Source organism: Pezoporus occidentalis, unplaced genomic scaffold (genome assembly GCF_034315485.1).
Source record: "Pezoporus occidentalis ecotype Australia unplaced genomic scaffold, CSIRO_AGI_Poc_V1 ctg54, whole genome shotgun sequence".
Lineage (NCBI taxonomy): Eukaryota > Metazoa > Chordata > Aves > Psittaciformes > Psittacidae > Pezoporus > Pezoporus occidentalis.
This window is the reverse complement of record NW_026915877.1, coordinates 5,829,182-5,843,797: the sequence shown is the minus strand read 5'-3', so window position 1 is coordinate 5,843,797 and position 14,616 is coordinate 5,829,182. Positions and strand designations below refer to the sequence as shown.

Below are 14,616 nucleotides of genomic sequence, written 5' to 3'. Positions count from 1 at the left end.
TTTCAAATAAAGTTTTCTTACAATTTCATCACTTTTATGAGTTTTGAGCCTTGATTTTGCCAAGTTAGTCTTGCAAAAGGTAAGAAATAGCAGAGTATATAAGCTGTAAAATTTAAAAACCAAAAATGAGTCTTTGTCTATTCCGTATTCCTGAACATGTAGCTAAAAAAGCTGGAGCGTTTACTCTGTAACCATCAGGGACTGCATCTCCTCCCACACGTGTATTAATAATCTTTATTTTGTATGGAAAAAATACAGTAGCTGTGCAAAAATAGAACTAGAGGACAAGACTAATATAGGAGTTGTACAAAGTATCAAAGAAACAGTAAACAATAAATAAGCTAAAGCATAATGATGCAAACTCAAAAAGAAGTTGTAAAAGGGGCTACGGCTGTTCACAATGTCCAACACTGTCCACGAACAGGATGTGAACTGTGCCTGGCACACTGACCACTCCAACCTACCTGTACTCACAGGGATGGCATTACAGCTCCTTGTTTGCAGAACGATCTCACCGATTTCCAACCGAATTTCCTCTGAGAAACTTCACAACTTCATCCTGTCACACAGCTGTGTGTACACTTTTCCTAAAACTTTCATCTTCACCAATTTCTTAGGTTTCCCATAAAAACAATTCCTAAAGATTTCACTGCTGTACCTTTTTCCACAATAAACAATAAATCATTTTGTTTTAAGATAGCACCCAAAGGTGATTAGATAAACTATATATAAAGTGCGATTATTGTTAATATGCCATAATATTGTGTTCTTCAGTGCAATAACCAATATGGTCAAAGCCTTTCAATACACATGCAGATGTCACCGTTTATTTTACTTGAGTTCTTCTAGTTACTAAAAATAGTTATATTTACATGTCCAAACATGGCCACTTATATTGTACTCAGACACAAATTATTTATGCTTCCTAAATGTACATCATGCAACCCAAATTAGATCCCACTAGAAAAGTGATAAAATACTATCTTTGATTTAAAAAAAAAGCATACATATACAGATCTGAGTATTATGCAGCAGATTATCTTTCTTAACACTGTTTTGAGAAGTAAGCACTTAAGCATTAGAGAGGCACAATTATTACGTAAGTAAGTGGTGAGATGTAATATAACCAGAGATTAAAGCCCTATGTAAAAGGAAAGTCTTACTTGATGGTAAAATAGGATGGAAAGGCTTCGTCTGTGCGAGGGCCTAGCGTGGTGGGTAGGTGATCGTCACAGACTCTTTTCACACAGGTTTGCTGTTCCAGTTACTGTAACTGTCCTGTGATGGTAGGACCAGTTTGAAGTGGTTGTAGCCCATTGAAAACTGGCCAACATGGACTGCATATTCACAAGTGACCAGCCATCAGTACTTTGTACAGACGTAATACCCTATGATGTCATGAGCCAAGTTTTACAACCCTGTAAATATACACAGTATTATTTATACATTTGATTCAATGAATGATCGCTTTGGTTTCGCAGCCGTGCCATGGCTCAGATGGCCTTCCTTACTGCTGTGAGGCTGTGATACCGCATCTGGGTATAAATGCGGTGCCTGTTTAGGTGATCTGCTGTCTTGACAGTGGGTTGACATTTGGCACTTGAGCTCCTCGCGGTCTTTAGCTTGCAGACCATTCTGGCTGCTGTCACCTGGGGCAGCACCAGTAGAGGAAATTTTAGTTTGGTAGTGCTTGACTGGGTACTGCTCGAAACTGGAGGGCTGAATGCCCCCAGAAGCAACATGAGTTGATAATCCCTCTGATGCCTGAGAGTGCCAAGTACGACTGGACTGAGTATTTTGCTGCTGAAACCTTGCAGTCTTATCCATGATCCCCATAAATGGGGTATTGCGAGGTCTGTGTTCAGCAGTACTCTGAACCTGATGAACGTTACTCTCCTTGAGTCGAACATCTGGGCCCAGCCCCTTAATACTATCTGAAAAACTACTGGCTGAACTTAAGCTGCTGGTTGAGCTGGCGAGAATCATACTACCAGCTGGAGAACTACAGGGGACAGGACTTTGCTGCCTTGCTTCACTGAAATTCATTGGCGTACAGGCTGTCAACCGGTCGGCGGTTTTAGACTTGCTTGCAAAAGAATGTGAGGACAGATTCTCATTATGCTGTGAATGGGAACACTGGCTGGACACAAACTTCTCATTGTACAGTTCAGAACTAGGACCTGCAGAAATGCTTCCGGATGATAATGTGCCTGTCCCATCCAAATGCTGAATTTTACAGTGCCGGACTGGCAAGGGACTTTGGGGAAGATGCTGAAAAGATGACTGTGTCTTTGCATTACATGGACTGCTTCCTGGTTTTGGTCCAGGCTGGATGGAGCTCAGGTGCTGATTAGTTTTCACAATCTGTGCCTGCTTTGTTGGCTGCATGATCAAGCCTGGCTCTCTCAGGTATTTACTGCCTGTTCTGCTTTGAGGGGACGCAGATCTAGCTTTCTGCTGAACACCTTCTTGAAGGGTCCTGCTGTATGATGAAGCAGCTAAGGAACACTGCAGCCTTTGTGAACAGGAAACAGATTCCTCAGGGTGTGACAGTTCATCCTCCCTGTCTTGAAGATTAAAATTGTCATTCACACCTTGTATGATGCCCTCTTCCTCATTATCAGAGTTGTTAATTTGCTGTAGTAGCTGTGGAGACTGATGCTTCTGTTGCTGTGTCCTCTGGAACTGTTTGCATTCCTCTTCTACTCTAGCCAGGAGCCGTTTTATCTCTTGATTGCTGGGACACAGCTGTGTGGCTTCACGCAAGTCAGCGAGAGCAGCAAGTAGCTTTCTGTTTAGGGAAAAAGAAAAAACAACCCTCAGTTAAACCCAATCAAAACCAGGGGCACATGTAAGTCTCAGCGTTGCCTACAATTAATTCACACCCCTGACTTTCAAAGGCATATTCTGATCTGCCATCTCTGGATGTAGCTGGTGACAATATAAGAATTGGATCTTCTCCAAGCCACAAAATTCTTTCCTATGGTGGAAGCGCAGACCCAGCCCTAAACCCTTCCCTGGTATCTCAACAGCTTCTTGAGGAAGGCAGCAGCAGTCTGCTGCTAACACTAGGAACTGATGCTTCGTCTTGTAAATGCTTCACTGTTGCCTTCTGAGCAGGTGACTGAACTCTGCTTCATGAATAAAAGGCACCTCTCCCTAGACTTCAGCTATACCACTACAGTTTGCTGTTTCTCAAGCTCCCCTTGTTTTTATCTTGAACTGTTGATGATTCAACATATCCTGTCCTACAGAAGCACCCAGTAATAAATCATAAATAAACTCAATAATAAGTAATGCAGTGCTGGAGTCTGGTGGCACACTGCTGCCAGCATTCTGCTGAATCACTTGGAGTAGCAGTCCCGTTTGCTCTTACACTTAGTCCCTCGTTGTATCAATCTGTTACTTCCTGAACTACCTGCTGTTTGCCTAAAAGATTATTCAGTATTGCTTTTCAGGGCTGGGTTGGCTTTAACTGATACCGAGACCTAATAGAGATGGAAAGTGCACAAGGAAAAGAACTTTTTCTCTGCAAATTCTAAATACAACTAGTGGAAAAGACAAGGAGCTACCTGAAGGTGTTAGGAAGATGCACAGAACCAAACAGTACCTGCTGTTCCTCTTAGCTCTTGCTCTAGCATAATAGGCTTCGTAAGACTTGGGTTTCAGATCCAGTGCTTTGGTAGCGAACTCTTCAGCCATACCAAAGTCCTAATAATTTCAACAAATGTACTCATTATACAGTGACAACAAAAGAAAGGTGCATGCCCTGTACTCATGGTACTGCTTCAGTAGTGTGGATACCTTATGCAGTACAAAGAGTCCCTTTATCAGATAGCAAGAGCCGATACTTTCTGAAAAACTGAGAACAGACCTCATCTTGCTACTCTTGCCTTTCATGTTTAAGGGAAATTGACTCCAAGGTAGCTAAAAGCAGTGCTAATATAAGCAGGATACCGTTATCTTCAACCCACAGACGTTACAATGCTAGAGGAGACTTCATGTTTAAAAGAAAATAAACCCCAAACAGCAAGACTTTCAAATGTCTTTTGAAAAGAGGTCAGTTAAAGACTTACAAATTTAGAGAAAAGCAAGAAAATTCAGGAAATATTTTAGCCGAGTCCAGAGCTGCCTCTGACAAGGTATGTAAAATTTTGAAAGAAGAACTGCACTGGATGGAATTTATTTGGTCCTCATTTAACAAGAACACAGAGTAAGAGTTCAGTAAATTGTTGGTTAGACTGGAATTGACAAAAGCAGGGTTTAAACAGGGGCAAAGATGGCTATGGGGAAGCTGAAGGCAGAAGCAAGCCTCATTTTTCTAACAGCCATGTACGGCGCAGGGCGTTCACAATACTGAATTATATGGAGCATGAGGATACAGGAGGTTGGGAAGTATTAACACCAAAAACCCCTGTCCTGAGACGATATGCAAGAACAGAGCAACATGATGAACTTGAGTTTTAGATGGAAAGTGATGCACTTCAGGGTTAGCAAAATGCAATGAGTTTATCAGTGGGATAGGGTAAGGAATGCACACACACATTAGTTGTAGTAGCGGCAGCAGCATTTTCCATTCTGTCTTTTCAAAAAGTACCAAAACCATCCAGCAGTTTGTCCTTCCAAAATAACCGGATTTCTTAAGAAGAGCTGTAACAGATCCCCCACAGCAACATGACCTCATCTTATGAACTGTCCCCATTTGTTGACACAACAAAGCCCAGAAGCAGGATACAGTGAAAAGAATTCTAAAATAGCAGAAATAAATGTCCCAGGTACAAACTCAGTGATGGAGTAGAACAGAAGCCTAAGATTCCCTATGCCGGAGAGGCAACAGATGAACAGTAAGAGCTTACATTTGTTTTTCGGCGACATCGTGATAAATTTAGGTATAATGAAACTCTCAGCTCATTGAATGCTTTCATTTCTTCTCCAAATCCTTCCCTCGGAAACTTCCTCAAGGCATACTGATAGCGCTGTGCTGCTTCTCTCATCTTGCCTTTCTACAAAGGTAAGAAACAAGAAGCTTTTCAGGAACCCTGAATGTCACAATACTGTTGCAGAAAAGCACATTGATACTTGACATGTACCAAGAGGTGCTCTTCAAGTAAAAAACACAGAGCCCAATTTAAATAAAATAAACATACGCAGTATGAATTGCACTTGCACACAGACAACAGGTGAGAACTTGGATGTTAACTGAAGTCTGTGTTTGTTTCTAAACTCATACCTTTAGTGGTATTTCAGCAGGATATACTGCATTAATACATACTACTTGTATGACAAAAAATCAGGTACAATTAATTATTTACTTATTTAAAGAGAGCAGCCCAATACCTGATGAAGTAACTGATCATAACTTTAAGGCCTAGGTTTTGGGAGAATCTAATTCATGACAGCAAGGCCTGAAGGGTCTCTCTTTACTATGCAAAGCCATTTGATACAGAAAAAAGATCAGAGATAAGGTGGCAGGTATTTGAGGGCACTTATAAAAGATCCTACAAGTTACAGGTAGCTAAAACAGACTTTGAATGATGCTTCTATAAAGCCATTCAGCACTGTGCTGCACTAGTAAAGCAGATGTCTCAGTTTACCAAATAATGCCAGTTCCTCTTTTAAGCAATGTATCACCATTAGTAAAAAGAACGTATCAAAAGAGCTGTCACTTACCTCAATATATACTTAAACAGCATGCAAAAGAACATTATGCTGAAGAAAAGGACATGCCTAAATGTCACTTAATTCAACAAGGCACTTTCAAACGAGCACCTTTTATTCTGAGTTGCTCTTAAGCAGCAACTGCCTGCTACAAATCTTCAGACTGACTTGCTCAACAGAAAGAAAATGTACTTATCCATCTTGAAATTTTCAGTTACTTATTTCATTTACACAGGAGTTTTCAGTGATTCCTTCCCAGGGTTCTCAAGATTTGTTGGCCTCATTCCCAACATAAAAGGATGTGCAAGTACACATCTTGTTTGAACATAAAAGGAGGTATAAAGACCTTTAAACTACATTCAGAAGTTAAATTATAATGTTCTGCTGTCAGAAAATAAAAATAATTAAAAAAAAAATCTACCTACTTTGTACAGTACATTTCCTTCTTCCATCAGTTTCTGCAGCAGAATAAGCAGAATATCGGGTTTGGAGGTGGCCATTGCCCATGCTGCATTTCCTGCAAGTTAAATTTTAAGGATCTCTGACAAAAGGGAAGCAAGTGTGTGTCTGATACCTATTGACCCTAGAAAGCCTAATCCTACTTCGATAGATATTCCACCTGCATAGAACTATTTGTAGTAGTAGTAGTAGTACTGTGCGCACATGTATTTAAGATAGTTATATATCCATACCTGCCCTGCTGCCACACATAGAGAGCCAGGTACTAAATGGTCCGATTCATTCCATCCTTGGTATTAAGCAGAACAGGTCAGTATAAAAGTCACCGTAAAGTCCAGACGTAAGTAAGGATCTGTACTTGATCATCCGTAGTACCCAAACAATAATAAATGATGATTTAGAGGCACTACAGATTCAAAAATTACCCCTGCCCATGGCAAGGGGATTGGAACTAGATGATCTTAAGGTCCTTTCCAACCCTAACTATTCTATGTACACATCTGCACCAGGTATTGGATGTACAATTTTAACCATTCTTTGCAATTCTATAATCTATTAAAAATGTTCTTTAAATGTAAAACTTCTTAATCTAAATAATTCCTAGAATTAAGTATCAGTAATGGTGCAATCATCATTTCCTTCTTTATCATGATAGAGTAACCATGTAAAGACTGACTCCTCCAAACCTCTTCATCAACACATCAAAGAAAAGAACACAGTGCTTTTCATTTCTTCACTTCTGAAGCGAGTCTTGAGTGTCTGCCTTTAAGAGAGAGATTTCTCTTGCGCAGGCATCTGCAAACCATGCAATCAGCAAAAATCTAGTGTGCACTTCCAGATTTATTTATTTACTCTACAAAAATGACAGTAATTCTAGCAAAGCAGATATTCAGTTGCTGCTTTTGAGTACAGGCCAGTTTTACTAACCTAGTTTAGCTCCTTTTCTCAGCAGCATAACCACTACAGCTGTGTTACGACATCCAATAGCTCTGTCCAGTGGCCGCATGCCGCTGTGGTCTACGTGCTCAATCATTGCTCCTTTCTCTACCAAATACTGCACCTGTGAAGAGAAACAAGACAGGCCTTGTAACATTGGCAGGAGAGGCAGAACAGTGGGATAGTTAAGCTACCACCTAATCCCTCCATTTCCCTCCTTTGGTCATGATCTGCGTGCCAATAGGCAGAGGCAGCAACTCAAGCCCAAGGGTAATGAATGCAGTGAGAACAGAGCAGCAGTGCAGGCCCCGTGGCTTTAGCTTCAAGTACAGTGTAACATTACACTAACTGTTACCGAGTTTTGAAGCGTATGGACAAAACAGACACTCAAAAAAATAAATCTGTAATTTCAAAGATACAGACTTTAACCTTATTGTATCCTTTTGATCTCAGCTACAGTCACGGTCCATTTCAGATTCAGAAAAACTTCACCTAAAATGCCTTAAATTCACCTTAAATGTTTGCATTTTAACATTCACTACAGAGGAAGAAGGTACTATGCGAGAAAGGAACAGGACTTGAAAAAGAACTTCAGTTGTCCTATTTCTGAAATGACCTGTGAAACAAATTGAGAAGTGAATTTTCACCTCAGGCCTTGTAGTACCACATTATCAGGCTGACAGTAACACTGAGATATGCTCAGTGCCATCTTTGCAAGATGAAAAGCATCAGCATTTGTAACAGTTCTTTCCCAGTCATGGAAAGCATGACAAATACCTATCAAAGACAACTAATGATGCCTTATGATGAAGAAGCAAAATCTTTCTGCATTTCATCTATTCTGGCAATATTATTCTTCCTACACCCCTCATCTGGAATCTCTGTTCCATGAAGGCACCCAGCTGACCCTGACAGGTCACCTCGATGGCTTTGCAGAGCCTGAAGAAAAAAAAAAGTATTTTCCTTTCATGTCTGAAAAAGCTCCTTTTCCTTTTTTTTCTTAATTCCAGTTCATCCAAAGCAGAAATTGTAAATGCTCCTTTTGATTGAGTTTTAAAAGACTTGCATACAACAGCAGACAGTAAAACATAATGGGATAATGCTGGACTTCTACCATCACTACCTCTGTACCAAAACCTCACTGAGAAAATGCTTGCACTGCAGTCCAGTTGCTAGCAGTGTAAGCATCTTTGCTACTTCCTCAGATTTCCTTCCTGGTTTGTTGGCAATACTTCTTCTGAGCTTTGGTCTGTATTAATGAAAATTTTAACAGAAGCTGTTTTCCTGCTGTTAGTTCTACTCACAATATCAGCATCTCCATAAAAAGCTGCCAGGTCTAGGGGCGTTCGTCCATTTTTGTCTGTCTGATCAGTTGTTGCACCTTTCTCAACTAAATACTGAACCACTTCCCTGTGGCCTTTCAGACATGCCCAGCTCAAAGCTGTCAGTCCTTCTTTGTCCAGAGAGGAAATAGCTGCACCTGTAAAATGAAAATGATGTTTGTTATAAAGATGTCCTGTTTAATAAGCAAAACTACTCAACTCACAGAGATGCAGTCTCTGGTACAGCTGTGCAGCCTTGAACCACTATTTATTTTCTACCTTCAGAAAGCAGAAATTCCACAGTGCTCAAGTGTCCTTCACAAGAAGCCACCATAAGTGGAGTTCGGCCTTGTTTGTCACTTAAATTCACATCAGACCCATGCTCCACTAGAAGTTTAGCAATCTGAAATAGAAAACAGCAATTTAAAAATAAATTGGCAAATTTTATCCTTAAGAGAATGAACTTTTAAAGAAAAGGACTAAGGTGTTATTTATAACAATCACTGAGAAATCTGTTTGCAGTTCAGAGCCTTCTCCAGACAGGAATGGCCAGCATGAGGAAAGCTCCTGACTCTTAAGGTTCTCTCTCCATTAATAGAGAAGCAGTATGGAGAATGTGAAATTGCCTCTGTTCTTGGTCTAGGAAATATTTTAACTCTCATCTATTATTTTTCAAGTACATTATAACCAAGGTTGTCATACAGTTGATATACTTTTTAATCCTCTGTATAAAATCACAGAATGGTTTGAGCTGGAAGTGACCTTAAAGATCACCTTGTTCCAACCCCCTGTCATAGGCAGGGACACCTTTCAGTAGACCAGGTTGCTCAAAGCCCCATTCAGCCTAGCCTTGAACACTGCCGGGGATGGGGCAGCCACAGCTTCTTTATTTACCAGTATCTGTCATTTTAAATAACTTTAAAAGTGAGCTTCTGAACGCATTCCTTTGGTGTTGATGCAAGCACGCATTAGAAAATCTACACTAACTTATAACAGGAATAAAGATGGGGGGAATCGAGGACAGCTTCCCAAAGGAATCTGTTTAGTTCACAAAGATGTGTCAGACCTGCCAGTGCCCCTGCCGCACAGCACAGAAAAGTGGCGGAATCCCCCTCCTGTTAGCTCTCGTCACAACAGCTCCACGTTCAAGAAGTAGTTCGCAGACTTCCAGTTTCCCTCTTCCTGCAGCAGCTGTCAGAGCTAAGAAAAGCATTTTCATCAACATCATCTCTTTCCTGTTTTACCACATTTTTTAACACAAGCACATTATGTGAGTGTGACTGAAGCCCCAATCTTTTCAACTCTGCTGCTCTGTAGTATTGCCATAAACTATTTCTAGCCTCAAGTGAATTAGTCAGAATCAGCTTAAGTCAATAAACCACGGGGGGGGGGGGGGGGGGGATGGGGGATGTGTGTGAAATGATTCTCAAAGATAAGAGCTGTATCATGTGCACAGGCTGTAGCTTCAAAGGAATCTTTACGAACATTTTGGATAAACCCACCTGGCTGTTCTAGTTTCTTTTTCATTAATCATTTTTTTCAAGGCAAGAAAGTTTCATCTCTTTCCATCTGGCCCTTCCTAAAGGTGAAGATGGAAACAGCTCCTGGATTCAGCAAAGGGACTGTAACTCAAGTTTCAGGAAGTATGTTTTACCTGATCCCTAGCTGTGATTTAGTATAAAACATCAGATATGTAGATCCCTGCAGAAAGCCTGTGTCTTGGACAATTTAGCTTTAGCTTCATTCTGCACTAGTTAAGACTGTTTTCCCTGGTTTTCATGGTGAAAAGCACAGTAGGTTATGAATTAATAGTTCTAATTCCTGTGTGTTAACCCTTGCTCTAGACTTCAGGGGATTACTGTACATTTTCCAGTACACAAGAGACATCAACATTCTAATCACCTTAAAAATCTTTCTTTGAACAGAACAGTGTATGTTATCAAAAGCGAGTGCTCTTGACCTCTACCTAAAATGCAGTAACTTTGCAGCTTTTAAACACAGATACTACTATGGGCAGCTACTTTTTCAGCCCTGTCTGGAAACACCAGAGTATCACAACTGCATATACACACCTACACACACTGGAGACAGAACAGTTCAACACAGTGTAGCAGCAAATGTGTCCATGTAGCACAGAATTAAAACCACTGTTTTGATCTTTTAGACATTCATAAGATACAAATTACTGCACATCTGTGTTCACAATATGTGTCTTATGAGAAAGCAGGCTTCCATACATTCAACACCAATACTGTGGGACTCAGTACAGTAATGCTTAAGTGTTGCTGTAAGGCTGCACATTTAAACAACTTGCCACCTTCTCCTAAAGCTTATCATACACCTTTTCACTGTGACACTCACTGAAGGCTGAAAATAAAAGTATATTCCCCATCATGATTTTTTCCCCTTTTCCCATCAACTTATTGTGTGTTTTAAATGGAGCTTGAAATTAAAGTGGCTTTTTTGTTGTTGTGTTAAAGCATCATCAGTAATGTTAACATTGTTTAGAAAATGGGTTCACGCACTGACTTCTGCAACAATCAGCAAAGGACTAGCCCCTCTGTTTTCTAAATCCTAATATCATAGAGTTTTCCCATGAGAAGTCGGTCAAATTGTGAATTTCCTGTTACTCTTTTTTCAGCATTTCCAAACATGATAGTTTATTTCAATTGCTACAAATGCTGCAAGTGAATGAAATTACAAACACTGCAGGAAGCAGCACATTCCTTTTTTTAGAACTACAATATCTAACCCATTCACTCTTTACCAACTGGTATTTTGCTATGTTACATTTACATCAACTGTTTTGATCTGAACAACTGGAAAGTAACTCTTACAGATACCAACATCAAAGGGAAAACAAATCATCTCATTCAAAAACTTCACATTTTTTATTCTGTCAGTAGCAGCATTTTAGCTCACAGTGTAACTAACATTACAGCAACAGTGTAACTCCCTATATCTAACTTGGGTAGAAGATGACAAAACAATTCCTCCAGTTAGCTTTAACAACATTAGGGCTAAACTCTGCTCAGGAATTCCATCTATTCTACTCCAAAATATGACTGATCTGCCTAATGGTACTCTGCAAAAGTTGAGAGCAACCAAAGAGATGCTATTTTCTATCAGTTTTACTAGACAGTGAACGATGTTCAAATTTAGCTAATCTGTACAGAACATATGAGGCTGGAAAACATCTCAGAGACGTCTTTAACCTAAGATTATTTTTTTGCAACTGAGATTAATGTGGATTTTGAAAAGGGTAAACTAGGGAAATGCAGATAACACTTAGAAGTCTTCACTGAACATGCTCACACACTTCATCTGTTACATGACTTTTTTTTATCTGCTCCACTTGAATTTGCTATTTAATTTGCCTTGGACCTGTACTTCATACAAATGTGGCCTTCAGCACCGTTAATGGGCTAAAATACTGGGAATGATGATCTCTAGCTGTCTTTCCCTCTAAAGACTCACAATATAAAATGCTATTGAAACAGCCTCCACAATGAGCAGAACCAACTCAGGATTCAAGCAGGTTAACAGCAGTACAAATATATGAACAGAAACAAGCTGTTCTGGAACATGTCACTGCATGAAAAGGAATGATCTTAAAGTTTGTTCTATGCTATTTCAATGTGTGATGGATTTTTCCTTTTTAAAACTGCGCTCCTCACTCTATCTGCCTCATCCTTCTAACTTTACCACTATCCAGTTCCACATCATACTCCCATTTGCAAAATAGGCTGCAAAGAACCATTCAGTACAATGCAAACATAAATTCACCCACACATACAAAACTGTGCAGATTCCAGCAGCATATAAATTAGAATTCTTTCCACATAAATTTTGTACATTCGTGTTGTGGTTTAAACCCAGTCAGACAGCTTGTTCACTCACTTCCCCCTCTTCTTGCCCTCCCCCTACTCCCGGAGGGAGGGAGAGGAGAATTGAAAAGAATGCAACTCCCACAGGTTGAGATAAGAACAGTTTAGTAACTAAGGTATAACACAGATCACTACTGCTACCACCAATGATAATAATGATAAAGGAAATAACAAGGGAAGAGAATACAACACCTCACCACCAGCCAACTGATAACTCGCCCCCCCCAGCCCAACCAAGCTCTGACCGATGCCTCCTCCAACCCTGCAGTCTCCCAGCCCTTCCGGCTAACTCCCAGTTACATCCTGGGCATGACGTGCTGTGGTATGGAATACCTCTTTGGTCAGTTTGGGTCAGGTGTCCTGTCTCTGCTTCCTCCCAGCTTCCCCTCCTCCCTGGCAGAGCATGAGGCTCACAAAGTCCTTGGCCAAACCAAAACATCATTGTTATCAGCTCTGTTCCCGAGCTGAAAGTCAAAACACTGCACTGCACCAGCTACCAAGGAGGAGAAAAATGACTGCTACTGCTGAACCCAGGACAATTTGCTAACTGAATATTCAATGTAATGGTAAACCTGTGACTACCTTGACTCACTCTACATGTTTTTCTTGCCTCAGACTTACTACTATTTCAGAGAGCAAAAAAATGCTGCAGGGAACTGCCCACAGTTACCTGGACAGAGACCTTTGCCACCTTAGCACTGCATAAGGAAGTACTTACTTCATTAGCAAAGATATCCAATACATAAAGAACTTAAATACAAAACATTGTCAAGAAATATTAAAGGAAAATTAGTTTGGAAAGAGATGTATGGGGTTTGGAATTCACTGTATTTGCAACAAGAGTTCTGTACATGCACAGGAATTAAGAACGTTTGCTTCTTCGGTATGTGAAGAGGTTACTGACAATAATTAAAAGAGATGGTTTTCACACCTGCTTGTACAATCTCAGCTTTTTAAATGAATTTGAGATGCTACTCATATGGTTAACCAGGAAACCTTCCAGCTGCAGCCTGCACAGCTTACAGCCTGTCTTAAAAAAAAGATCTGGCATTTCCCACACAGAGGGATGTCTTTTCATCCACAGTCTCGTTCGAATAAATGAGTCAACTGCCTCGCATTTCTTGCAAACAAATGAGATTTAACAACAACAAAAAAAGAAAATAAAAAATTCTCAGATAATCCTAAGAAATTCACACTGCAGCTCAAAGCACTGTATTTCCACATATAAATTCCAATTTAATTAGGAAGTCAGTAATTTTCAGTGATTTTAATACAAAATAACTCTTCTTTCCAATACGAGAGGAGTGGATTTATTAAGTTAAAAACTCTACACTTATACACTGCATTTTATTATTAAAACTGGTATTTCCCACAACTTCTACCACAGAGAATTAAGTTCAAAAAATCAGAATCTGTTATTTTTTAAATGAGCAACTCTAGAGAAAACAGAAGAAACAAAATACCTGTTTCTCCCCACAAGGCATCAGTGTCATTGATGTCTATTCCATGATCCTTTTCAATTGTCAAGATGTAACAAACCACCTGTCAAAATCAGTTAGCAGAGATGTGAGTCACTAAACCATCACTTGCACAACATAACAAAGGATAAAAGATTTAAAACAATGCACATGAATCAAAGAAAATGAAGAGATATTGCTCATAAGCCATCAAAGCAAGGTCCGTATGATTTTTAGTATGACCTGAAGATGACTGTTATTGAAAGTAGTTTAAAAATAAAGCCTAGCGCCCTTCTGTTAACTGGTTCAGGATGTTTTGCATTATTATGATTTAATGAGCTCCTGTATGACCTACAGATACCACAACAATCAAGGCAAACAGTGCCAAAAATAAAAATAACGCATCCCACTCCTAAAACCAGGGAAAGATGGACATTTTCAGGTAAGAGTAACTATGATTAATGTGACCTATTTTGCTGATATTCAGCAGTTGACTATTTTCATTTGAGTCATGGATAGCAACTTTTACAAGTGAAGGAATTATCCATTAATTCAAGTTAATCATAGTTCAGAATCCTCCAATTTATATTGTGAGACAGTGATGGCTTATATATTATACAATAAATTAATTGCACATAGGCATTTCTGTATTTGAATCATGCAAACAACTCTAAAGACCAGATCTTATGGCACTTAAAGAATAGATTTAAAAGAACTTAATACTGAAATGGTTTTATTGAAGAGATTTTAAGTTTCCACTTTTGGCACATCACAATACATACACAGGAAATCCCATCAGCCTAGTATGATCTTTACTTACCAATTACTTTTATGCCAAGGTTCAGGTTTATTTTTCCAGTGAACAGAAGACATACTTGTATTACCTTGTATTATCTA

General features: G+C 39.6%; 1 protein-coding gene across 7 annotated transcripts in view; it reads right to left on the bottom strand.

The window, feature by feature from the left end:
• Positions 1-220: 220 nt before the first annotated feature.
• TANC1 (tetratricopeptide repeat, ankyrin repeat and coiled-coil containing 1) overlaps positions 221-14,616 on the bottom strand; it is an 84,770-nt gene continuing 70,374 nt past the window's right edge. For all 7 annotated transcript variants that reach the window (XM_062637862.1, XM_062637859.1, XM_062637857.1 and 4 more), the window contains 9 exons: positions 13,726-13,804; positions 9,442-9,575; positions 8,655-8,778; positions 8,358-8,533; positions 7,045-7,177; positions 6,084-6,175; positions 4,857-5,003; positions 3,611-3,711; positions 221-2,791 (listed from right to left, as the gene is read on the bottom strand). In XM_062637862.1, coding sequence (XP_062493846.1) covers positions 1,441-2,791; positions 3,611-3,711; positions 4,857-5,003; positions 6,084-6,175; positions 7,045-7,177; positions 8,358-8,533; positions 8,655-8,778; positions 9,442-9,575; positions 13,726-13,804 — 2,337 coding nt within the window. In that variant the 3' untranslated portion in view covers positions 221-1,440. The remainder of the gene's footprint in view (positions 2,792-3,610; positions 3,712-4,856; positions 5,004-6,083; positions 6,176-7,044; positions 7,178-8,357; positions 8,534-8,654; positions 8,779-9,441; positions 9,576-13,725; positions 13,805-14,616) is intronic.